General features: G+C 55.3%; 1 protein-coding gene across 7 annotated transcripts in view; it reads right to left on the reverse strand.

Annotated features, from left to right (window-relative positions):
• The window catches only part of ARHGAP26 (Rho GTPase activating protein 26), a 120739-nt gene that overhangs the window by 22761 nt on the left and 71029 nt on the right, over window positions 1–26949 (reverse strand). For all 7 annotated transcript variants that reach the window (XR_011101376.1, XM_068698117.1, XM_068698120.1 and 4 more), the window contains 3 exons: window positions 17228–17387; window positions 9458–9596; window positions 5010–5163 (listed from right to left, as the gene is read on the reverse strand). Coding sequence is in view for 6 of the 7 variants with exons in the window: in XM_068698117.1 (XP_068554218.1) it covers window positions 5010–5163; window positions 9458–9596; window positions 17228–17387 (453 nt within the window). In the remaining variant the exon portion in view is untranslated. The remainder of the gene's footprint in view (window positions 1–5009; window positions 5164–9457; window positions 9597–17227; window positions 17388–26949) is intronic.

Here is a 26949-nt window from a genome sequence, read left to right on the forward strand (position 1 = left end):
CGCTCCCTGTGTGGGGGTCCTAAGCCAAGGGGGCTTCTCCAGGGCTCTCCCGATTCACCAGGCAGCATTTTTGAGCAGCCAGCCTTGCTCTGGAGACCTCGTGTTTGGCTGCCGCAGCCGGGCTCGCCCTGTGCTGCCATGCCAGCAGACAGGGGGCCAGCGTGGGAGGGATGCCCAGCGCGGCCGAGGCGCGTGAGGACAGCCTCTCCCTGCCCCCCGCCAGAAATGGCTGGAGCTGCGGTGTCCGTCCGAAAGGACAGCCTCACGGAGCTGCTAAAATTAGCCCTGAGATTGAATTGCCCTGTCACCACTCAGAGAGCCGGGGAGCCACGTGCTGCTTGTAGTGCTCCAAGGAGAGCACCGGGCACAGCACGGCATGGCACGGCACGGCACAGCATGGCATGGCACAGCATGGCACAGCACGGCATGGCACAGCACGGCACGGCACGGCATGGTCCCCCCCGGGGCTGGGGATGAAGCAGGGGCACTGCTGCAGTGGCTGTGGGATGCCTGGGGCCAGGGCGAGCACCACCCGGGCTAGCTGTAAGCTCCTGGTGCTCTCCCACCCGCTCCGACCATCCTGCCTGCGTGCTTGGGATGCAAATCTCCCCTTCTGAGAGAAGGCAGAAGCCTCCTGGACATCGTTTGCATGCTCCTACTTCTGAGCAGGCCGACAGACTTCATGAAGTCGTGATGCAAAAATCCAGCCCATCTAGTTACAGGGCAAAAAGTCACCTGGCCTCACCCCACCTTCACCACTGTCACGCACAAGAAGAAATTAGGATGAGAGAGCAGACCGAAACACTCGCTGCTCCATCCAGCTCACATCTCCTGTGTGCATCACCAGGTCACCAGAGCAAGGTGCTGGCTTTTAAGGATTTAAAAATAAAAAAACGTTCTTAGTCTTATGTACTCTGTGATCACACAGTGTTTGAAAACTTTCCCCGTTTCAGCTGAAGCATCTATCCGTGCTAGAAATACAGGCTTTTCTGGCTTTTGTTTTGTCATGTTTCCTAAGGAAGAAGTTCTCTGCAATGGCGAGGGTAAAGAAAATCAGTGCCTATTTAAAAGAAAATTTTTCAAATCCCCATGTGGGGCGTTGGTGGCAGCAGACAGCCAGCTCTGGTCCCTCGTGCCCGCGGCCGCAGCGACAGCTCCTGGCAGGGGACAGCAGCCCTGCTGACTCACCAGAACAACTCCCGCCCAGAGCAGTTTTTCCATAAAAATAAAACCAGCCCTAATAAATAAACGCATTCCCATCGTAAAACCCTGATTGGTGCCTGGGAAGGAAGAGCCTTCACCCTGCAGCAAAACAATTTCCCTCCTGGCTCGCGATGGAGGGCCAGGACCGAGGAAGGCAAACCTGGAAACGAGCGAGTTCCCCCGGCCGAAGGACGGCGGTGGCACGCAGAGCGTGTCCCATGCAGGCTGCTCGCACAGCGCCCGGCACGGCCACCCGGCCCCGCTCACGTGCAGAGATCTGGGAGAGCAACCAGAGCTGGGAGGGACCCCTGGGAGGATCTGAGGAGCAGGATTTGGGCTCAGCCCCGCGTGGAGCAGAGCTGAGCTACGCACCAGCATCTGCCGGCGAGCCGAGAAGCTTTGGAGACAAAGCTCCAACTTCTCTGCTTCCACAGACGGCATTCAAAACTTTCAGCATCACACACTGCAAGGCCACAGGGTACATCGAATGTACCGGTGCTCACTGCAGCAAAACAAAAACAAGGCATCCCCCAAACCTGCAGCCCTAATGTCTTTGCTCCAGCAAGCCTTGCGCTGAGAGCAGCAGGAGCTTCACAGCCTTACTTTGACACAAACAGGCAGCTCAGTGAGAAGCTCAAACTTCCAACCAACGCAGCCTCTCCTGGCAGCACCCCGAGAGCTTACACAGACATTGAGCTGGGTGCCCTGGCGCCCTGAGGGGCTGGGTGCCCACCACGAGGGCCAGAGATGTCGGTGACCAAAGGCACCAAACCCATCCATCTCCCAGTGGCAGAACAGAGCAAAAGAAAGGCCCTGGTGCATGATGGCCTGCATGGAAATGTCTGTTCCACTGGTGACTTCAGACACCAAAAAAAAAAAAAAAAAGAAATTAAATTCTGGTCTGGGTGAGTTTTTAATTTCCTGACCTTTGCTGTTGTCACTTTAGGGAAGGAAGCACCAAATCCAGGATTCCTTTTTTACTGGTACTCTCAAAGAGTGCCTTGTTCAGAAAGAAATCCTTTTTTCTTTAAGGAAGGAAAGCGGGGCTTCCCGGCCTGCTCACACCTGGAATTTTACAGCTCCTCAGCTGCAGGGCTTGAATTCTTGAATTCTGCCAGCTCCGCGAGCTGCTGCAGCCGTGGGCCGGGCAGCTCCTCCTGAGCGGGTCCCGAGATGGGACAGCCCTGGCCCGTGGCCAAAATCTTACAGAAAATGGTGAAGAATGCAGGAAAAAAAAACAAACTCCTGAAGCTGGGCTCAACGATGGGTCTCACGGGACTGGCAGAGGGTTTGGCAGGGTTTTTGAAGGGGCGCGGAGAGCGAGGCACCCTGACACGCTCCCAACTCCGCATTGTGGGCCCGGTAATTACAGGGGAGCACTGGAAACCCTCGCACGGCACTAACAGATAATAGCAGCCGACTTCAGCGTACAGAGCTGCCCAAGGCTTTGCAAAGCCGAAATTACTCAGCTGGTTAAAGAAACAGGGACGGCTTTATACAGGCATTATTTGTGCAGCGCCGCAGGGCAGCAGCGACAACGCCGCCGGGACACTGGCACCATTCAGGCTGCGCGCCCCGACCCCGAGAGCGCAGCCCGTGCACAGCCACAGCTCCTGCCCAGACAGCACTTCTCCTCCTCTTCCTCCTCCTCCTCCTCCTCGCCTCTGCCCATCAGCACCCGCACGGGGCAGAGGAGCCCTGCACCTCCATGGGCTGGGTACGGGGGTCACCGCGGCTGGGAGTGACTCCGGTGACCTCCCCAAGCAGAGCAGGGCAACCCCAACCATCACCAACCCACAGCCCTGCTGTGGAACCAAACCCACTCGCACCAAGCCCTTACTTGTCTGAAAACGTGTGCTCCGAGCACGCCCGGCAGCCCCCCTGCACACGCTGCTCCCCCCGGTCCCCCCCAGACGCCGCGTGGGGGCTGAGCCCCATCAGCTGGCTCGAGCCGGCTACAAATACACACGTGGAAACGATCTGGGTGTTTAACCACCCCAGCACTGCAGAGGAAATACAGCAATCAAATTTTCATGGGACTACAAATTAGGTTAAAAGCAAATATTTAAAGACAAACTAATGCGTTTCAGCAAACATTAAACCCCAGCAGCACAGATAAGTATGGGAACAGCATGGGCTCGTGCGGAGCAGACGCAGGCTGATGGGTAAGCAGGCACAGAGGCTGAAGAGACATCTATACGTAGCATTAAAGGAAAATAAAATGAAGTCAAACACTTCATTTCTCATTGAAATATTGGATTACAGACGTTTGAGTTACATAATTGGGGTCATAGAGAAGAAAACATTTGCTTTGAGGTATTCACTTTAGACTTACTTTTTAACCTTTAGCTCGACCTTGACTAAAAGCTTGCACATTTGTGTGTGTGTAATCACTGGATGTAAGGAAAATGCCCAATGCCACAAACGTTGCCAGAGGCAGGAGTGCTGCCAGGGCTACCCTGCTAGGCTCCGCTTCACTTTGCACAAGTGTCAAGGCCCCTTATGGACACCAAGCAAATGGTTCTGCTCCAGTCTGCTCACATAGCTCTGGGTGACAGCAGGATGCCTCCAGTCCCCAGAGCCCCACACGGCCTGAACTGGTTCATTCTGCTGCGCTTCTTTACGACTTTCTTTAAAAAATAAGTTATTAGGAAGAGCAACTCTTGGAATTTAAAAAACTGCAAATTTGGCAAACGATTCTTTAAAGTCCCAACGAGACAAGTCAAATCAGTTTCTTCCCTCGGAGGACAAATAAACTAAAAACATCCTGCTGGGGGCAACGGCATGTGACCGACCTCCAGGGCTTCCACCAGCAGCACGGGCACGAGACCCGCACATCCCACCTCGGTTCAGGGCACACAACTCACGGCCTGACCGTGGCTCCTGCCCCGCGGGTGCTGCTTTGCCCACCCAGCGCCCTGCCGGGTGGGCTCAGCTTACACGAGGTCGGCTGGGTTTGCACGCAGGGTTTTAGGGCAGCAGTGTGATGGGAAAGAGATGGAGCTGGTGGGCGAAACCCAGAGCCCTTCTCCGCCTGGGCACTGCCGACATGCACCTACCTTCACTTGTCCCAGCGCCGTGGGGATGAGACCCCCTGAGGGGCACGGGCACTGCACCCCGGATCCCCAACCCCATCCCCTGCCACCAACCACAGGGACCACGGCCAGGGTCACCGGCACCAGCACCGGCACCGTGTCTGCTCTTGGCGTGTGCGGGAGGGGAGGGAGGTTCTGTGGGAAAATGCGCCGGGGCCCAGCAGGGCCGCGGCAGGAAGGAAATTCCCCGCAGCAGAGCGGCCACTGGTGCGAGGGCTCGGCTGTGTCAAGTCCAGGGGACTTCATAAATAACTCGGCCGTCCCCGGGGAGTCATTGCTAAGGTCGCTATTTTTTCCCTTGAACTTTCCAGATGAAGGAAGCAATAGCAGAAGCAATGGCACAGATTTGGCTGGAGATCAACTGTACTGACAACAGTCATAGGATTTAACTCAGAAGAAAAGTCCTTTGTGTTTGCTGGAGTTATCTCCAGATGGGTCAGGCAGTTCAAACAGCAACGCGGAGCCCTGCCTGAAAAATATCCCGCGTGCTCAAAATAACCCGGGCTGAGCTCACCAGCAGACCCAACCCGCAGCCACTAATCCCACCACTTAGGCAGAGTTAAAAATGCAGGACACATGCTAGGCGCCCATTAAAAATTAAAACGTTAAATTGTTTTCTTCCACAAACTGCTGGGATTCAGAGTAAGAAACAGCCCTGATTAAAGATTAAGGACGGAGAGCCTATAAAACACTAATTACTACCGTACTTACAGTGAATTTGGCCTGTTGGGTTTAATTACTTCTAGTTCGAGATCACTTGAGTTCAGGTTGGGCTGGGGAGAGCTGTTGGAGTTGAGGAAGCTGTTTGCATTTGAAGATACGACGGATTCCAGGCTGGAGTTGATGATACTGTTCCTGTTCTCCTCTGAAAAACACCGAAACCCAAGGACCATCAGACACCACACATAGCTGCTATTGCTTAAAAAAGAGCATACAGCTGCGAAGGCATATGGCATCCTATTAATAATCCCTGCCCTCCTGGAAGCAGGGCACGATCCCACCAGATCCCCACTTAGCTTACGGCCACGTTTTCTGTGTTGTACATCCATAGACAATTATTACACCACTTTTTTTTTTATTGATGCAAATACATTTTAAATGAATGATATTTTAAAGAATTCTTTTCTCTTAAGGCATTAATATTTTATATTCCCAAAGATTTCCAAAGTGCTACATAACCTGAAAAAAATTAGAATGCAAGCTGTGTACAGGAACGAATGTCTCTGAGACTGAAATCAGCAACCACAGGGCCGAACGTTTGTGTGAGAGGCTAGGATAACATTTCGGAAGGGGGAAAGGACAGATCACCCAGTTACAGTTTATCTCAGCACAGCAATGCTTCGGCCTAGGACGTGACAATAACCACTCTCAGCCTTCTCTGGCCGTGCCCAGCATCCCAGCACAGCCTTGTCACAGACGGGGCTGAGGAGGAAGGGGAAGGGCTCTCCTCCCCTCTCCATTTTGTTGTAGCTGCTCTGAGCGCTCCCAGCTCTTTTTCCTGTGCACACCAATATGATCAAATTGCTCCTGAAAAACACGTAGGAATAAAGGACCCCTCGTTCTCAATCCCTTCAAATTATACGTATATATACATCTACTTGCATTAGAAGGCCAACATGCAATACTCATCTATGTCCTGTGCACGTTTAAAAGAGGATAAACAGCAAGAGGAAGCCTGAGCTATGCGGAGGGTTAAGCCTGAGCAGAGAGAAACCCCTCAGGTCTCTGTGCAATAGCCTGGAAGCAGTGCTGCCTCGGGGACAGGGGAACATGGCATTGTGTAAGCCCTTTGCCACCGTTTCAAAGAAAAAAAGATTACAAGAGCCAAAGGTTCCTGGGTGCCAGGGCAAGGAGCAAAGTCTAACGCTCCTCGTCACGTTCGCTCCCCGGGGTCACCGAGTTCTCCTGGTTCCTGGGCACAACCAGAGCGCTTGCGGGCAGCAGGAGGGCCCAAGCTCAGCCCAGGTGATCCTCCAAAGATTACAGAAAGCCAAGGGTGTGATATTCGTGTCTACAGATGTAAACAGGTTCCCGAAATTGCCTGTCATTAATCTTGATCTCCAACCAGCTGACAGGGGAGCAGGTATCTCCAACACGTCTCTGTCCCCTCCGCTGTTCCTGTGATGCACCCAGCTGGATTTTTTTCCAGGCTGCCACCCTCTGTGGCGTTAAAAGGAAAACACAGGCGACCTCTTCAGCGATGAGTCACACAGCGGATCAAACAACGAGCCGTGCTTTCCCTAAACCACGTCAGAAAGGCTCACAAACAAGAGAGATTTCCCCGGAGTGCTGAATTTAAAGATATTTATTGGCCCACGGTTCCCGGGCAGCTCCAGCAGCAGGTTTGGGAAGATAAGGAGAAGCAAGAGCGAAGAAAAGCAGAGGCTGGGCTCTCCAAATGTTGACCGGGGGACAGAGCAGCCAGCAGATGAATAAGGGAGAAATCCACCTGCCAAAGGACCTAAACCCCTCCAAAAAAAGCCAATCCACCTCAGTCCTTGCTCTTTGCACCCAGCAGTGCAGGTTCCTAGGCTGGTGCCTGGCAGCCCCTGGCTGTGCCGACCTCTCCCGACACCGGCCCCGGCAGCACAGAGCTGCGCCTGCAGAGCCTTCGGCCGCGACGTCCGCTTGTTTCCAAACATTTTCTGCCCAAGGCTGAAGTCCGAAAATAAGCTCTGTAAGCCTCACAAATCAGTGTCAATTGCCTGTGTAATCTCAGACGCAGCTACCAGCCAACATTGAATTAAAGTCGCTATCAGCCAAGGAACTGGAAGTGTTTCATCTGCAGAGGACGGGAGATGAATGGCAGAATCGGAAACCATGCCTTTATTTTATTTCCTCCTTTTTAAGAGGCTGGGATTGTGTTTTGCTTCATGATTTTAACAGCTTAAGTGAAGGACTCTTTGCTGTGGTACTTAATTTGTCCTTAGAGCTCCGGGAGCAGGGCAGCCAAGCTGCCACAGCACCGCCAGGGCAGAGGAGCGGCTCCGAAAACCGCCCATGCAGAGGTCCCAAATGCCAGGTGCCAGAGCAGCGCCCCGTGGCTGGGAACCCAGCTCTGGGGCACCTCGATAACCCTCACAGGGACCACGGAAGGGATGACAAAAGCACCCTGCATAACAAAACACGAGCAAAGGGCCAAAACGCCGCTTAGAAGGAAAACCTGCTAAGGACCAAAGCAGTGCATTGTTGTGTTACCCCGCTTGTTGCACAATATCCACTCGGTTCCTGGCTCACACTTGACCCAGGTCAGTTGTGGGCAAAAATGTGAGCATTTAACAGTGAAATTATCATTGTAATTATCTAATCTGCTCTCTTGCGTGATCCTGTGTGCTGAACATGATAACTTCTGCGTTACGCACAGCTTTGTATGATGAATCTCAGTGAAAGTTTCAGAAAGACATTGTACTCCAAAGAACAGATATCAAATAATGGGAAATTCACTGCCCCACTTAGCTCCTTCTTATGGCTAAACCGCCCTCGGTGTTAAAAAAATGTGCGCTCTGCTTCAGTTCTGGACATGCCTAGCTCCAACTGGGGCTCTCAGATCTCGCCATGCCCCTGTTTTGGGGAGCAGAGTCCTGTGGCCGGTGCCCCTGCTGTGTTCAGGGCTGCTGAGCCCCCTCCACCTCTCCTGGCACGGATTTTGAGGCAGGAGCACCCAGCTGTGCCCCTCCTGCGCGGAGCAGCTCCCCGTGGGGCGGGCAGAGCAGGCGGCTCAGGCACAGACCCCGGCCAGCGAGTGAACCTCCGAGCACCAGCAGCACAGCTGCAAACACAGCTGGCGCTGGGAAGGCTCAGCGCCTGCCAAATAACCCCAGGCACCTTGCTGCATTTAAGGACGGTTAGGACAAATCCCGCCAGCCTGCATGGCTGGAAAGCTGCCCCCGCTCATCCCGTGATGCACGAGCGAGCCGCACTCCCACAGCCCTCTCACCACCTTCCAGACCGGGAGCAGCTGTGGCCGGGAGCAGGAAGAGCTGTGCTGCTTGGGAGCCCCAAAAGCAGGGCGCTTTCTGTGTCCCAGCTCTGGACAGGGGCAGCGTCTGCTACTTCTCCTCGGCCGCCCTGGCTCCAGCCCCTGCCCCAGCCCTCGTGCTTCAGCCCACAAACACAGGAGACTGCAGACCGTCAGGAGGAAAGCTGAGAAAATATTGCTTCTCTTGAGGGTAAATAGCTACAGAAATAAATAAACGAACTCGGTTCCTCTTCCAGGCAAGCTGAGGACAGCACACGAAGGACCTGGCAGCCAGGTGACTCCAGCATCTACCAAACATCTGCTGAGTTATCAGCAAATAAACTAATTAGGCTGAAATTTCCCCAAAGCAGATGCTGATATTCAGGGCTGCACTGACAGCTGGGGTACAGCCATTTCCAGCATACATCTGTACCACCGCCTCCTAAATCCACGCGTTATTACGACATCCTCCAAAATGGGAGTGCTTGGACCTTAATGGGAACTCAGGCAGAGGCAGGGAAGCGCCAGTGTTTGGAGAGTCAGGAAAGCAAACAGCAGCCTCTCTGCTACAGCGAGGGGGCGAGGGGCTCACGCTGCCCCCTCACCGCCCCGGTGAGCCCCGGGCAGTGCCCGCTGCCAGCCCGGCTCCTGCCCCTGCTGCAGCACTGGGGATGGCCAGGGACAGAACAAGGTGAGGCAGCAGCGTGGGAGGTGGGAGGGCACGCTGACTGCTTCACCTAAGTGTCTGGAGCCAATTAGTGACAGAACTGGAAAGACGATCTCCAGCATTTTTAAACTGCCGGGGTACCTAATCCGCGGAAAAATGCAGAACCTCCTGGCTCAGCTTGTTGTGTCTGTGAAAGGCAAAGTGCCCGTGGGCGTCCAGAGAGGATCGGCTGCGGGCTCTGCCCCACACACTGCGGGGCCTCGGCAGCTGGGGACAGCGGGGACGGGGGCCGTGAGGCGGGGAAGGCGCCGGGGGCCGGGGCAGCAACACTACACCGCGCCAACGCAGCCCCCCAGCCCTGCTCACAGCCTGGGATGCCAGGCAGTCTTTGCACTCCCTCTCAGCACGACAGCGCAGGAAACCGAGGCACTATCCTCTTACAGGATGCACCTCTCATCGGTACCACGGCAGCTGCGTGTGGCGGTGCAGGAATGGGCAGCTGGCCGTGAGCAGCGGGGCAGGGGCAGCACTTACGCTTCTCGTTGGGCTGCGCCGTGTGGAAGAGGGTCAGGGGCCGCTCGCTGCACGAGGGGGGCTTCGAGTCCGTGCTCTTCTTGCGAGATAGCAGCAGCTGCGAGTTCGACGGCGGGGTCTCCGGCACAGTGTTAAAGATCTGTTAAAAATAAGAAACAGGTTTCCTTGGCAGCTTTCCGCCTGCCTGGCCGGCAGCACCCCGCTGCCACACCAAGGAGCAGCATCGGCAGAAGACCCACAGAACGAGTGACATTTGGGTACAATTTCCTAAGTTCTACGTTTCTAACGTTTGCACTCTTGTTGCGGCATTTGATAGACCCTATAGTGGGCTTTTTGGTGTTCAAGGCTCTGCGGTGCCCTTGCAGGTGTTGGTGGGAGAGCACCCGAGGGAAGAGCAGCCAGTGTGCGCCTGTCCTTGCCACAGGCTCGGCGCCCGGTGATGCAAACCAGCTTGGGAAAGTCTTCCCAGCTTCCAGCCACAGCTGTCAGAAAACTGAGTAATCACATTTTTCTCAAGGGGATGGAATTTTTAAACTGCATGAACCTAATGAGCACCAGTTCTGTTTGTCGTTGATATCTGGTTATTTATTGTTTTTCTGTAACCCCAGGCTCCAACATCAGCGTTCAGCACCAGTTCTTCCAAGGTCTCCGTTTGCAAGAATCTCTGAGACTTTTGTGCCTTGTCTGGCTGTGCCCAGCACCCCGGAGAGGTGCCCAGGGCTGCCCGGTGCTGAGTGGCCCTGCTGGGGTTTGCCAACAGGAGAACTGCTCCCGAGAGCCACCCGCTGCCCCGTGCCCTGGTGGGTGCTGCCCCAGCAGGCAGCAGAGCTGCAGGATGCCGCTCACCAGCCAGAGCGAGCCGCTGCCAGGAGCTAATTGCTCTTTTTCATGTAACAGCAACATAATCCTCAGGCACACATGAGTAAACCCTCCGTGCTGACTCTCACAAATAAATGCTAAATTGCCAAGATGCTTTAGCCAAATATTGTAATGTCACATCTCTCCCAAACAGCACGGAGAGGCAGGCACGGCCCCTGGTAAAAAAACTAACAGACTGTTCTCAGCAAATCCAGCACCCCGTGGTGGAGGGCACCTCAAGCAGCACTCCAGGCAGCCCTCCTGGCTGCGGGTGCTCGCTGCTCGAGCTCTGCTGGGGTCTGGAGCCCTGGCGCTGCGTGAGGCCGAGGAAGTAGAGAGGGGTCGCCACGCACGGCTCCCTGCACGCCCCGAGACCAGCACCGCTACCGGGAGCACTGGAGGCTGTGCATAGCTGGACACGCCGCAGACAGATGCACGGATTATGTAGCTGCAGCCGACCTTCCTCCTGGGGAAGGAGAGCCCCGCTGAGCTCATTCGCACGTTCCTCCCAGGCCCACGGATCACCCCCAGCACCACCAGCCCGAGCTGCGCTTTCTGCTGGCAGCCCCGCTCGCTTCCACCGCGTCTGCTGTGCCGAGCCTGCCCGCAGCCAGCCCTGCCCAGTGGGACCTGGGGACTGGTGGCAGCCCCACTGCCCACCCCGGTGCCGTTTGCTTCCCCGGCTGTGCCTCTGGCAGCTGCTGGGCTCCAGGGCCTGGCCCCGAGGCTGGAGCTGTTCCTTCTGCACCAGGCAGGGCGCAGGACCCTCTGCAGCAGGCACCTCACTCACCTGCACTCTGCTCTCCAGGCCCGGAACGGCCACTTTCTGCTATTAAATGCTTTGCAAATTGCTTGGGAAAATGATGAAGTGCGTAACCAAAATATATGAAAATGAAATATATAATCAAAGCAAATAAATGTGTTCATTTGTGAATGGCATCTCGTGTGATGGCTTCCCACAGCACACTTGAAGTTAAACTTCCAGGTTTTTGTGTCCTCTTTTTGGTGTTCAATCACAGAAGGTATATCTGCGTTAAAATTACAGACTGAGTGCCTGAAACCAGCCTCAGCTTATAAGGAGCTTGTGTTGCTCAAAGCAGCTGCATGAAACGGTTCAACTAAAATGCTTCAGCGTGTGATATCTTACCCCCTCCGACCCACCACAACCAACTCTATTTCAGTTACAGTGTCTGACCAGCCCAAATATTCACCCTACAGCCTGCCCACACCTCCCCTGGTGCCTGTGGACACACGGAGATGCTGCTCCGGCAGGGCAGGGGCCGGTACCCAGAGCCGTGTCCTGCGTGCCACTGCCACCACCGCCTCCCCCCTGCCACCCTTCCCCGCGCGGGCTTTGATGTGCTCGCCTCCACTCCAAGCGCTCGCTTTACAGCCTCCACTTCACTCCCTGACGCAACTGCAGTTGTAAAGGCTCAGTAAATATGCTGCTTCCTGCTAGGTTATAAACTTCTTTTATTAAGCCACAAGGTCTTTTATGCCTCTCGTGCAGCACAGATTAAAGCCCTGAGGGCTGCACCAGCCGGCTGTCCTGGGCTGGCACGGCTGGGCTCTGCAGGACACGGCTGGGCACGGCTGGACATGGCTGGGCACTGCAGGACACAGTAGGTCAAGGTAGGACACAGTAGGACACAGTAGGACCCGGTAGGACACAGTAGGACCTGGTAGGACACAGCAGGACACAGTAGGACCTGGTAGGACGCAGCAGGACCACCACACCACTGGTCTGCTGCCCGGGGAGGGCAGGGCTTGGAGCGATGCCGCTCGGTGGCAGTGGCACGGCGCTGCCTCCCGGTGAAGCAGGAGTGCCCCAGTTTCTCCGGGATGCTTTCCAGCCCCAGACCTCCCACTGCTCCATGCCCACCCTCCCGCCTCACCTCAGAGGGGGCAGGCTGGGGGCTGGCAGGGCAGGGAGGGCAGCCCCACCGCAGTCCCCCAGCACCACCGGGAGAGGAGGCGCAGCAGAGGCAGGGCTGTGCCAAGCGGCCCCTCGGCCACCTCGGGTGGCACGCAGCACCCCGGCTGCATTTAACTGCTCGTGACAGGGGAAAGCCAGTCAATAGCTCCATTTTAAAAAGCACCAGCATTTATTCTGAAGGTCCATAGAGGGAGGAGTCTGAGGGCTCAGGGAGCCGTAAGATAAATAGTTCGTTCTCGAAGTGACTTGGCCAGCGCTATGCGCCCGGAAACTGCGCCGGCCTCCTCGGCAGCGAAGGAAACCCCCCCAGCCAGCCTCAAAAACTCCCGCTCCACTTCCCCCAGCCCAGGCATCGCTCGCATAAAAACTCCACTCTTCTTCACCAGAAAGTTTGTCAGGTTTGTTTCAGTCTCTAATTTAACGAGACTCAGCGAGACGTGTTCCTCGCTGCGCATACCCGCGTTATAACTCTCCCGTCCCAGAGTCCAATTAACGGAGAGAGCGAGACAGCTTAACGGTCAGACGGGGAGAGGAGCAGCCAGGATTCATAAATTACATTTACAGCCCTTGTGCTCGCTCTGTCTGATGCAAGCGGTAACTTCGCTGCTCCACAGCCACAGAAGGGCCAGGCACCGGCAGCACCCCGAGCACCGGGAGCGGGAGGCTTTGGGAGCAGCCCCCACCCCTGAACGAAACCATCCGAGTGCTGTTAAACCCTGTGCTCCGCGGCTGCTCCAGAGGATGAGGAATCTGCCCGCTGACCTCATTATCTGGAGCTGGTTATAAGCGATGGCTTCACAGTGCTGACTGCTCCCGAGGAAGCGGTCCCCAGGCACGCGCGGGGTCAGCGCTCTGCGGAGAACTTTGGTGCTGGGCACCCGTTACCCTGATCTCTGTGAGACGGAGAAGCGCCATGCCCCGTTATCATGAAGAAGCCAAAAAAGGGGCAGGCTGGGTTTCCTTCCCAGGTCAGAGGAGCACGATACCAGAGCACACAGACACAGCCCCTGCTCCGCCGGTGGCACCGACTCGCCCCAGGAGCTGGCAGAGCTGGGAGCTGCCACGGCGCTCCAAATGGACGTGGGACAAACTTCATTTGAGGGCAACTAAACTGCTGCCAACAGCACTGCTAAAAACTGCTGCTAATTAGAGAAAGAATAAAATAAAGATGAGGTGCTGAGGGCTTTGACTTCGGCATTAATTCTTACCACCGAGTAAGGCTGGCGTTTGGGTCCGTGCAAGTCCCTGCAAGGGCTGGTCTCTCATTTGTCATCACTACCGTGTGCAGAAACAATTCAGCTGGTGAAGCTTTTGTCTGAGGGAACGTCGTCAAGACAGTGTATTGATGTCTTAATTTTGTAACACTTCAGAACAATGGCCTTTTCCGGAGAGCTACACAAATAAAAGCTTTGGAAAATAAAGTGGATGGACAGCCACAATTTTCAGAAAATTAAATGCCACCAGATGAAATAATATTTCAGTATTGCTTTCTGCTAACATTTAATTTTTAAGTCAATTTATTGTTGATTTTTTAGAAATATGGTGTTAAATAGCACTCTCTTGAGTAACTAATAACACACAGCATCCTGATTTTTTTAGAGGATACCCTCTTGGTTTGCTCGTCATGGCGACATCCGGAGCCATAGGAGAAAAATCATTTTATCCATTTAAAAATATACACTGGGTGTGTATTTTATATCACATCACGCCAACGTACTGCATCCACAAGCACTCACAGCAAAGGCTGACAACCGCTAACAGAGGCATCTCGCTAAGGAACAACTCCAGGCTTTGTCCATTCGCTGGGAGGTGCTGGGCAGGCGAGCACCGGGCACGTTTGCTCCAGTTCAGCTCTTCCAGGGTTCCTGTTTGCTCTCTTGTAGCATCTGGCATGCAAATGGTGTGGCCGCTAGGATATTTTGTCCCCCCGTTCCCCAAGCCCTGACTCTACACCACCCCAATGCTGCTCCACACCTCCAGAAGCTCTGGTGTCAGTACAGCCCCTGGGAAATAACCCAAAGTGCAAGAGTTCCCCCTGACAGCTGCAATTACAAAGATAAACGCGGGGCCTGCGATAACTTCATGCGCAGAGACCTTCTCAAGGAGAACACGCCCGAGAAGCCCTACAAACAGCCTGGCTTTATCGGTGCTATTGCGAGTACAACCACCCATTTGGATCCAAGACCTGGAAACCTGTAAAATCCCCAGGAACGATTCAACTTTCTGGCTTGCACACAGAGCTTAATGGCCTGTGTCGGAGGCTCTGGCAACGCGGAGCAAGCCGTAATTTCCCAGCCGTTCCGGGAAGCCTCACAAAGCCCCCGTTCTGCTGATTACCATTCCAAACTGCGCCTCGCTCCCGACACGCACCCAGACACCAGCCGGGGGCACGCTGTGGGCAGCACCAGCTCTGGGTAACAGCACGGACACGGCACCGTCACTGCGTGCCCTGCACCACCCGCCCCTGCCCCTCTGTGCCTTTGGGGTGGGTGCTGTGCCCCACGGGTAACCCCATGGGGAGGGTGAGCTACATGTGGGGTTACTGCAATGCCCGGCAGTGAGCAGAGCAGGGTGACTGCCCCCCAACACCTTCCCCACGGCTCCAGCGATGGGCTAAGCCTGCTGGAGGGACTGTAAACAAGCTGCCAGCAGTTACTCAGACCAAGCAATGTCATCACCAAGCTTGTTGTTTTTTTTCTTCTCTTTTTTTTTTGGTTACACAATGACGACAGTAATTTTAACAGGAGAGGCATCCCACTTACCTGAGGGAAATATAATGTAATACCAGACAGTTGCTGATTGCCAGGAACCATTCAAATCAATTACATTTTCCCTGCGAATGCACTTAATCATAAACAGTGTCTGTGAGTCACCAGCGTAAAACAATATAAAGCACCAGCAGCACCGGCACAGAGGACTTGCATATTGCTAATCACCTACAGCAGCTCCCGGGGGGAAACTTCAGCGAGTTCCAATCAATTCAAATTAAGGAATACACTGAAACGAAGCAGTCCTAAAGAGGGAGCCGAACCAGCACCGATGCTGAATTTAAAACAGATTTTCCTCCCAGTAGCTGCCTCCTGCTGTCTCCCTTCTTCTTGGGATCATTTCCCAAGAGACCCTCGAGAAATGAGGGCAGGGGTCCACAGACATTGTGCGTGCAGCATCCTGGTGCCAAGGGGTACCCGTGCCGCTGTGGGCAGTGAGGGCACCATCCTGCACCACCAGCACCCGCTGCACGGGAGCAGCCGGGGTGCACGCACTGCACTCACCCCCCCCCAGCTCAGCGGGGAGGGAAGCACAGAACCGAGCCGCAGCTTCCCCCTCCCGCTGGGGCCGTAAATTACTCCCAAGGCAGGGTGATCATGGCAGCGCTCGGCAGCCCTGCGCCACCAGGTGTAATTCTGCTGGGGAGCGGAGATGAGCACTGCAGCCCACACAGACACGAGCACTGCAGAAATCTGTCATCGATTCCTGCAGGTGCCAACTGATGGCAGGAGCCTCGGTTCAGGAGGCTCGGTTCAGGCAGAAAAAGGATCTGTGTGTGATGACCTGCTCCTCTAGGGACCCCCAGAGCTCAGCGGGGCCACAAGCAGGACGCTGGGGATGCAGCCAACGAGCCCGTCACCACCAAGCGCCAGGCACAGCGGCGAGGTTCCCCTGGGCCACTGCAGGGCCACCACGGAAGGACAGAGAAACAGCCACCGAGGGCCAACACGAGGCTTTGTGCCGGGTTTGTGCCTTGCCCACAACCCCAGGTTTGTTGCTGCTGCTCGCACGCCCCTCTGCGTGGCAGCTCCTAATTAAGCAATCACCACCATTGCCCCCCACGCGGAGGAGAAGAAAATAGCTCCTCCGTGCTAAATAAATACCATGGCGCTTATCTGCCCGGGGAGGCAGCTTCTCTGAGGACACACAAAGCATGGTGTCCCCATCCATCCCCGCTGGTCATGCATTTGCTGCCCCTCGGCAGACCACGCACCCCACTGACACCCACACGGCACGTGCCGGGGACTCAGCCTCGCACCTTCGGTGTGAAATTGGGGGCGAAACGTCTCCAGAGCGAGCCCAGAGCCCTGGGTACCTCGCAGCACCCAGAACCAGCTCCTGCATCCTGCAGCTTCCCAGCCCACGCCGCTCTCCCCACGGGCACCCAGCAGCACCGCGCAGGGAGGTGTGGCACGGCGTCCCTTTGGCCGGGGCACCTGCAGGAACGCGGTGTTTGTGGTGATGCACCTCACTGCCTCCAGGCAGCCCGGCGTGCCTCTCCCCACCAGCCCACGTACACGCAGGCACGCTGCACGCAACCTGCAAGCAGTGCTCGGGTTCACAGCGTCGGCAGTCAGAAGCCCCAGGCTGGAGCTGCAGCGCTGCCTGGCAGCGGTGCCCCCGCTCCCCTCGGCGAGTCGCACTCCATTTTTCAGCCAGAACGCACAGCTCAGTACCAGCTCCAACCCAAACCAGACCAAAGATGATAACAGGAGAACTGTTTGAGTTTAGAAGAAAATGGATTCTTTTAGAGCTGCCATTTGCTGAATCACACAGCCTTCCACGGGCAGTCAGCAGGCTTCTGCACCACGCTGAGGGTGGCCGGCTCCCTGGGGGGGACAGCGAGCTCCCCGAGGGACAGCCAGTGCCCCAGGGGGACATCCAGCTCCCCGGGGAGGCACAGGAGCCCCCAGCTGCAGCACAGCCCGCTGTGGCACTCGGCTCCACTGGCAGACCCCAGCAACAGGTGGGAGCATCCCTGCAACCACAGCCACAACCGCATCGCAACGCAGGGAGCGACCCTGCGGATAAAGCCAGGACTTGAACAAACACAGATTTAGTCAGAAAAGCAGGAACCAAGCCTAGCCCTTCGTGGCTGCCGGCCACGGAGAGCAAGGAGGGCCCCGGGAAAGTGGGCTGCAGCTTGCGGAGAGACGGATTTGTTTTAAGAAATGAACTGCGCTGAAGGAAGTACGTAAAGCCGTTACCTTCTCATGGTTTTCTATGAGAATTTCAATCACAATGTTCTGAAACTTGATGTCCATAATGGCAGCGACTGTTTCCTCTTGGGGTCGAAGCAGAGTTGGCCCAAACACCACACCCAGATTAGCAACAGTCATCAGGTTCTGCTTGTGGTTATTTGCAACTCTGCAAAACAAAAGCAATGCAAGAAGTGGGTGATAGGAATAATCAGAATGGAAACCCCCTCCCCGCCTCATGGCTGGCACCAACCTTACGGTTCTGTTTGCGTTTCTGACACTCCTGGTGAGCTCCTTGAAGGCTCAGCCATGTGGAAAAGTACAACGTTAACCATTGTGTTACTGGAGGCCCCGCAGCCTCAGGAATTGACTAATCCCATAAAACCCCAACGCTGCCCTGGCCACCGAGTCTCATGTTGCAAACCACTCCCAGGAAAACATCTTGAATCATTAATGCTTGAAACCCTTCTAAAAACAAATTGTTGGACCTCTGACACACGCTGCTCTCCAGCTGAACGAGTGACCTAATATGTTCCAAAATCCAATTCCTTCTCACCCATTTCAGCGTTCGCCTTCCCCAGAGGTCAGCCCGAGCGGAGCAGGCTGCGGAGCGGAGACCTCGCGTCACCAGCGGGCGCGCGCCCGTCCCCGCCCCAGCCAGGAATCCACCGGCCGGGGACCTGCGGACACCGTAGCCTTCCTCCCCGTCATCCCTATTTTTATGTCAGCGAGGATCGCGGCCCGTGGGAGCGGAGCAGCTCAGCAAAACGAAGCAGCTCACGCAGGACCCAGCACCCCGCTGCTGGGTGCTTTGGGGGGTCCCCAGGAGCAGCTCTTGGCGCTGCGAAGCATCAGCAGCACGGCTCAGCCCCTGAGAGCACTGGCTGCCTGCGAGGTGCTGCGGGGAGCAAACCCCACGGCGAGCAGCGGGGAGCCCAGGTGCACGGCTGCCCTTCGGCAGGACCCCGACCTCCTCGCCTGGCACCGCGGGCCCTGGCTGAGCCGTGCGCCCGAGCCTCGCCGCGCCGCGTCACGCACCGACACGTGCGAGTGAGTGACACAAGGAGGACTTGCGGTGGGAGCCCTGCAGCCCTATCTTTGCAAGCCTTTTTTGTGGTTTTCTCCTGACCTCTTCAACCAGGAAACTCGGTGACTTCAGGCTGTGCTGACACAGCCTCAGCTGACACGTTTCTGTGAGCGCCTTTCCCCCGTAGTCTTTCTGTCCCGTTTTCCCTGGAAACATGCGCTAGGCGAGCACATCGTGAGCCTGAGGTTCTCAGATCTTGCTGGATCATCCCAGGATGTTACTGCCATGAGCCTTTATTACTGATCGCAGAGCCAAGACGATAGCGCTCGTTTGTGTGCGGGCGTAGCTTATTTCAGCACAGCGTAAACTAGGGCTGACTTAAAATCGGCTTTCCTCCTTTTCCATCCAAGTCTCACTTGAGTCAGTGAAGAACTCTTCATTCCTCACCCCCAAACAAGGCTCCTCGGGCCGTAGAAGAGGATCTTGTCACCTAGGGGTGCTCAGAGTCACCAGAGCTGCCCCAGCTCCAGCCCTGTTCGTGCCAGTGCGTGCTACATCCCTGGAGACCCCGCAGAGGCGTCACCTCCACCAGCACACCGAGCACCTCCTGGGCTGGGCTTACAACCTTCAAAGGTGCAGAAGCCCCAGTGAAGGTCCCCGGGGTGTGCTGTAGGACCTCCCTCTTACCCGTAACCTCCCCCAGTGTCAGGAAGCTCTGAATATTTTATCACCAGTGTCTGAGCAATCTCCTCTGTCAGTAAACCACGGCGCTGCGGGGATGGGCTGCCCCGGCGGGAGGCTCCGGTTACCCACGCGCTGCTCTTCCCATCGCCGCTCGGTGAGCGAGGGCACGCCAAAGCACGCACACAGCGCTCACACCACCTCCCCTCGGCGACAGACCCAGCAGAATGGAAGCAAATCTGCCTTAGGACGTCACAACCTTGGGGAGCGGAGAGAAAGGCAGAAGTCTAACAGGGAAAAAAAATTACTTAAGAAAAAACCTGCTTACTTACAGGAAAAAAACACCTACTTGCAGAGGGATGTAATTTTCTTTCCCTATCGCCATCTCCCCAAGAGAAGCGCCTACCTCAGCAGTGCCCCGCTCAGGCCCTCGTGTCCCCCCAGCCACGTCCCCAGGGACCCTCACTCCCTGCCCCGCACCGGGGGCACCCCAGCCCCATGGGGCACCCCACAGGAGCCGACCCTCCGCTCGCAGGCGTGAGCCCTCCGCACACCGCATCCCCTGTGCCGTGTCACGCAGCTCCAGCTCCACGTCTGAACACAACACCAGCGGCGGGCTACAGGTCGCAGCGCCGAGATAAATCGAAGCAATGTTTCCAAGCCTGCTCCCCGCCTCCGTAACGAGACATTTACCAGCACCGATGAAATATTTACACTGCAGCAGTATCACACTTCCACATGCTCCCGTTTGGATTTTGAAAAAATGCAGCTGAAACCGAAATAGTTTTGAAAGTCCTAATAAAATAATAATTCTAATGATCTTCTGTGGTTGCTAAAACAATGTTCATTTATTAAAAAAAACACAACTGAATTGATCCAAGCCTTACAAAATTAGGTTCCTTCATTTCTCATTACCGTTATCACGTAATACATCACTCTAATAAATTGCTTTGTCATTGACTTATTACCAGGAGGCAGCTGTACACGGTCCTGTTAATTATTACAGACTAAAGCATTAATGGCTTCCCAGCGAGGGCAGGGTCCCGCTGCCCCCGCAGCAGACCTGGCTCTGCCCCAGCCCCCAGGAAGCCCCCCCGGTACCAGTGCCAGCCCTCGGCCCCGTGCCCCTGCCGGCACCACGCTCTCCTCTTTGCCACGGAGCTTTGACTCCGCAAAGGGTGAACGACATTTTGCAGCTGCACGGGTCTCGGTCCCTTCTGGAATAAATCAGGGTGGCACATGAATTTCTGCACTGTACCACGGGTACTTTTCCACTAGTAACCTTTATAGTGCTTGGTTACTAAAGCTATGCTACAAAACATGATTCACCTTTCACATCCTTCAAATTCCACATCCATTATCCACATGATGATTTACTATAAATTATACCTCTCCATCATCCTTTGTACTAGCAAATAATGCCCCAGTTTCTAAAGACGGGGTGTTCTCATCCCAAAGTGTCCCTAATGCTGGTGCTTTTCACAGATGCTTTTCTGCAGGCATCGTTAGTTCCATTCCGGAGCTGCCCTTCAGAAGGTTTCCAAGTATTTCCTGTATTTTCCTTTTAACCTGCTGCTTCTTCCTGGCCCTCAGTGCACTCTGAAATCAATTGCACTAACAGCAATTTAGATGGGTGCGCTTTCAGTTCTCTCGCCCTCCACGCTTTGCAGAAGTCCCCTCCAGCACAGATGGGAGGTGGGAACCCAGAACAACCTCTCGAGCAGCGCTCGGTGCTTGCAGCGCGCCGCGACATCGACTGGCTGCTGGGCATTGGGTTTGGGGCTGCTTCCCCTCCTCTCAGCACACGATGCCACTGCAAGCACCCAGCACCCGCAGCTGGACCGGGAGCTGTGGGCTCACACCGCTGCTGCACCCCCCAGGCCGGTCACTTCGCATTCACTTGCAGAAAAACAGCGGAGAGGGGAGCAGAGTAAATCCATGTTGTGTGCTAAATTAGATTATGCCTGGGTTGCTTGGATACTGTATAATCACCAGCATGACCAAACATAATTTAATACAGAGTAATTGGTAGTCAGGCTTCAGTGCAGAGAAAGCTTACAGGAACAGTAAATATTTCTGTGCTGCACCGGCTGGAAGCCAGCAGCAGGTAGCAGGGGACGAGCGCAGCGCGGCACAGCGAGCGGTGGGGGACGCCGTCCTCGCCCTCTTTGCTTTCACAGACGTCAACGATTTCAGTTCCTCCAGCCTGGCCAACACCTCCCATTTGCTCTCAGGGAAATCCAGTTCAAGGATTCATTTGCCACCCCAGCAACCCGCAAGGAGCCCGTACTGCAGGGGCAGCCCTCACACACCGCAGCCAATGCCACGCACAGAGCGAGGCGACAAACAACGCTCCCACTTCACCTCCTGAGCCATCAACTGGCATCAGCGGTGCTGCTCAACACTGGTGGACATGGTTTGGCCAGGACACAAAATTACCTCCATCAGTGCTCAGCCTCGTGGGCACCAGCAGCACTGTCCTGGAGGGACACCGTGCCCCCGGACCTGGCACCGTTCGGCACAGAGCTGCTGCCCTCCGTGGCTGGAATTATTTTGGGCATGCATTTTATATAAAATGTATACACGCCTCAGCCAAAGAGTGTTATTATTAGTTCAAATATCTTCCCCGATTCAGAGAAAAATCTCTGAGAAAACAAACATCTGAAAGGGAACAAAGGCTAAGTCCTAAGTGTTTCTATTTCCATGCCTGGGACAAACCTTTGAAAACAAAGTGCTTGTTACGGCTGGCCTAGCGAGACCTTATAGGATGGAAAATAAAGCAGCGAGTTCATATTGCTGCAGGACTAAATATATTTTGTCTCTGCCACCACCAGTGAAGCTAACACGAAAACCCAATCATGCAGAGGATTAGCCATCCGAAAATTATTTCGGCTGCTATAGGCAGTTTGTTACAAATTAAATGGGCGCGTTTGACGCTGGAGATGAATTAAAGACAAAAAGCCCAGAGGATATAGATAGCACACCGGGTGACAGCAGCACCTCTGGATTTAGCAGCAATTTGGGGGTGAGTAACTCAGTAACTGCATGAGCTGCACTAAACCGCGCAGGCGAGGCGCAGCCACGGCAGAAGCTGTTCCCACTGGGGCAGCCTCGCAAGGAAAACCCTGCCTGGGCAGGCGTGGGGCTGCGGGGCTCAGGAGAGGTGAGGAGGCAGCAGGGGGTTTGCAGGCAGCTCCATTTCCATGCAGCCTCGCAGGCAGTGTCCCACCCACCGCGGCAGTCCCGTTTCCATCAGCCTGGTCGGGGTCGCGCACGCTCCCGGACAGACGGCAGCACTGCTACAGCCTGCAGTCAGCAGCATCTATCGGATAAGATCTAATGAGTTCTGGGAAACGTTCCTGGGTGCATTCGAGTCCTCCCTGTGCATTACCGAGCTTAATTGGGCTGCAGCTGATGAGCGTGTAGGTGTAGGGGCTAGGGGCCGGGCCGGCTGCCACACCAGCACCCAGATCCGGGGAGCAGCAGCGCAGGAACCGGCACAGGTGCTGTGCTACGGCACAACGGCTGAGAGCTGCTGAGTGCAGCCACCTCCCCGTGCCAGGGCAAGGGATATCGATGGCACCACCGCTCTGTGCTGAGGGCATCCAAAACCAGGGAAGCCCTAATGGGGAGTTTTGTCAAAAGCAAACTTGTATCGGGAAAGAAACAGCTCGAGTTTGGATACTGTGATAGCTACAATAACCCTGGAAGGGTTTTCAAGTTACTGAAAGGAGTTTTTTTAAAAATCAATGCTGCCCTCCTGCAATATCAGAAACAGAGGAGACGAGAAACAGAAGCTCTTCAACAAGTTCCAGTGCAAACACCAACGCCACCCATAGCTCACCGTAAGAGAACTGGAAGAGCCAAGCACCGCGGAGGCACACACGGAGAACCACCGAGCGCCACCGGCTACGCTTCAGCTTCCCAGCCAGAGCACACATACACAGAAGGGATGTGTTCACAAACTGCATAACTGCAACTTATCCTGTCATGTTCATTAAGGCCTGGATGTGCCTGGGCTCTTCTGGGCCGCTCTTGGATGAGGGAAACCCTACGAGGGCTGGTGGAGTTTTGAGGTGCTGGACGGGCGTGCTGGGTGCCCGCTCTGCTGCCACGCGGTGCCTGCACGTCCCCAGCAGGCAGCAGCAGGGCCTGGGGCAGGGGCACGGCCCCGCTGTGCAGCCCCAGCTCCCTGCAGGCTGACGAGCCGCACGGCATCACAACTTGCACAGCGCTGCCGCGCGAGTGAAGTGTGGACAGCCAAGTCCTGAGGAATGCAAATGGAGGCCAGCAGATCCAAAAGGAGGACAGATCACCAGGGAAATACAAAACCTCCCAGCAAAGACGAGGAGGAACTTTCTGAAAGCAGTTGACAAAGCACTCCAGTACAATGCTGAGAATTAAGAAGGGTTTTCAGCAAGCATCCTCACGGCTCTCAGGTTTCCCCGCTCAGCTAGGACGGGACGTGTGCCTGCACGGGCTCTGTGGGATCTGACTTGCTCCAACAAGACTCCCTTTCTCTCCCGGGTGAATCTGGCCACAGCTGGATGCCTGGGTTCACTCCCAGGGAAAACAAAAAAAAACGCTCCTATCACACTGAACAGATGCACAGGCCAAATGTTAAATTCAGTATCGGTGAGCCTAATCAGTGTGAATACCATACATGCTGCGACTTGCAAGTAAAACTCTGGTGGTGCTGCAACGCTCCTCCGATTCAGGCTTCCCAAACCAAGCAGCCTCGATCCCTGCAGTAAAAACTCCCGCCCAAAGGCACACAGCCCCTGTGCTCCCCCCACAAACATCACGTTTGGGGAGGAGATGGCACCAGGTGAGCGCAGTTCCCACACCCCCACCCTGACCCCGAAGCCTCTCGCTTCTTCCTGTAATTTTGTGTGCACGCAGCCCCCATTTAGAACTCCAGTCAGTTCTGCTCGGTGACCTCGTTAGGATAATAGCAGCTATTTTACCCATTAGGGACAAGCACCACGGCAGGGTTTTGGCCAGCTCCATGGCCCCACGAGAACCGTGCTGTGCCTCCCATGCCCCAGCGCCGCCACCTCCACGGGCACAGGGGCAAGTTTTTGGCTGAGAACAGGAATCGTTGAAGCACAGAATATCCTGAGTTGGAAGGGACCCACAACGAGCATGGAGTCATCACAGGCGGTGCACCGAAAGAGAAAGAAAATGTTAAAAAAAAAAAGTGCAAGTGCCTCAGCCACAGTGAACAGGAACAGAGCGGGGTTTTGCCTTCTTTCTTCCACCTGAGGAGTAGTTTGGAGCACTTTCTCTTCACAAACACACAATTAGCACCGTTCCCCAAAAACATGGAAACACTCCATATGGAAATGGATACAGAAATCTACAGCTTTGTAAAATAAATTAAAATCATGGTTAAAAACAGCACGTAAAGTGCTGAAAAAGCCACCAGGATTTTGTGCACCCTGCCATGCACACGTGTGGGCATACCCACGCGCCCCCCACAGCCCTTCCTCTTGTCAGGGCAGCAGCTGACCATCAAACTGCAACACCCTTCCACGGGATTGCATTCAAAGGGCACAATAGCTATAGAGTTTAATAAACCAGCCTGCAAATCCCCTGCCCCAATGTGGGGTGGCTGTGCAGGCGGTGCAGTGGCGCACCTTACACCCCCCGCAGCGGGGTGAGGCAGACCAAGGGAGCGGGGTGAGGAAACGCGCTGCCAGCAGGCTCTGTGCTGCGGGCACGGGTGTGCACAAACAGCCCGGGGACAGCAGGAGCAGCGCCCTCAGCTCACTCCTGGTGAGCCGGGCATCACCCGGCGTGCCAGAGAATCTCCGGTGCAAACCAGCTGCTTTGCCCGTGTGTGCTCCCCCATTGCCCCTGTTATTCTACATGAAATTTGTGGTTGCATTTGTGGTTGATTTGCCGCCTCGCAGCTCGTCACTCGGTCCTGTGTCTGTTCCCCAGAAAGGGCCACCCAGAGAAACCCACCACAACGCCCCAGTGCCCCTGTGTCTGTGGGAGGCAGAGACAGCTACGGACTGGAAACCTTCTGCTCACTCTAGATTCAGCCCGTTCCCGTGCACAGTTTCGGTTTCACTGCGATAAACAATAAAAAAGAACCCAGATAATTATGTGCTAGCAATGACATGTGCCCCGCAGCACGGAGCTCCAGCCTGACCCCACCAGCAGGGTGCCCGCGGGGCGGTGTGGGCGCAGGGATGCGCGGCCGAGCCTGCAGCACCCACGGTACTGCTGCAGAGCGCCCCGGCCGGCCCCACTCTCATTTAGGGCACCCTTATCGTGTCCGGAGGGGTGAGTCTGTGTCCGATGGAGATACAAGACTTGCAAAGGACCTGATAAGAGAGATGCTGCAGCCTCCGATGTGTTCCTCTGCGCTAAGAACCGGGGATCCTTCAGAAGCAACGTGGAGCAAAAGCGACTAGAAGAAGGCGAGCAGCTGATCTCATCACAATCTGGTCTTACGAGGTGAAGAGTTCATTTGCAGAAGCAGAAAAAAACCTTCTGCTAATTTACACATTACAGGAAGCCAAGCAAAGAAGCACAGAGAACACCTACGTTTTTGCTTTTTTTTTTTCTTTTTTAATTCTGCAGAACCTCCTATTAAAAACAAAACCAGACCAGTACGGGGCTGACAGAGCTGGTGAGGGTGGCTCGTGCCCAGGGCGCCTGCATGGCCGGTGCTGCAACCGCTTCCCAGTCTCGTCTCCAGGAGCATCCCGCCTCTTACCCTACGGTGCCACTTAGCAGGAAGGCTCGGCCGGTGGGAAAGGATCCTCCCCACCTCAAGGCAGAGCAAATAGCAGAGAGCCGGGATTCGGGGCCCCACCACTGTGCTGGCTGCAAGGCACGAGGGCAGCCCAGTGTCGCACCCGCTCGCCAGCCGCAGCATGACGAAGGTGCCCATCTCCGGCCACATTACCAATTATCCGGCGGGTTGCTGTGCAGCAACAGAAAAAAATGGACCCGTGCCATTTGCAGACAGATGCAAGACCATATAAGAGAATGCCTGCAAGTGCTGGAGAGGTTTGAACATCCACTGACCTCGTTTAAGTGCTTCCTCTTCCTTTACATGGCCTCAACATACAAAGGGTTTCTGCGGGAGGCAGGAAAAGCACAGAGGGAGACTCCCCCGTGTCTGAAAGGCCCCGTTGTGCTACGCGGACTGCGTTTGTTTGGTTTTGAGAGCGATGCCTCCACTTCCATCAAGCATTGCTGCACACGCACAGCCCCATGGGTCTGACCGCGCCGTGCGGAGGAGCTGTGTTAGCAGGATTGCTGCTCTCCCTCCTCCCGCTCCCCGCCGCGATCTGGTGGCCGTTTCGGCGATGCCCAGGTTCGGTTTACTTGAGCAGAGTTGACCTTAGTGGGAGTTGAACAGCAAATGCACAAAGATTTCAGCCTTTGGCTCCGAAGCTACATTCCAGTCTAGATCTGCAGCTCGAGTTTGCCGCATTTCCACGGCACGTCCGCTGCCTTCAGTGCCCCGCGTTACGCCAGGGCTCGTACCTAGCAGGAGCACTTCTGGAGCTTCCCCCAAAATCCATCTTGCTCAGGAACCAAAACCCCTAACAAACTGTGTTAAAGGTATCATTTCTTCAGGAACCTAATACAAAAACTCAGAAAACAAGGGAGGCTGAAACATTACGACAAAAACATGCAGATTTCATTAATGCTTAAAATGCGTGTGAGCCTGGAGGAGCCCGAGAGCCAGCAGAGCCCCCGCCGGAGGCACTGTGAGGGGAATACGGCCCTCTGCGGCCTTTGTCTTCCCATCGAGCTACAGGTGGTTCCAGTTAAAAGCTGTAATTAAATTAGCCATGCAACATGGTTGCGCTAAGATTTCAAACTAATCTGCAGAGCAATCTCTCCACCGCTGCCTGCGTCCAACACTAAAAATACCCCAGAGTTACACAAACCCACATCTGATGGAAGAGGACGACCCGGAGGATTTCCCACTGCTCCCGGGATGTGCGAGCGAGGAGCGGGTCCCGCGGGCTCCCTGCACCCACCGCTGCCCCGC

This window comes from Anas acuta, chromosome 14 (assembly GCF_963932015.1).
Source record: "Anas acuta chromosome 14, bAnaAcu1.1, whole genome shotgun sequence".
In the NCBI taxonomy this organism is placed as follows: domain Eukaryota; kingdom Metazoa; phylum Chordata; class Aves; order Anseriformes; family Anatidae; genus Anas; species Anas acuta.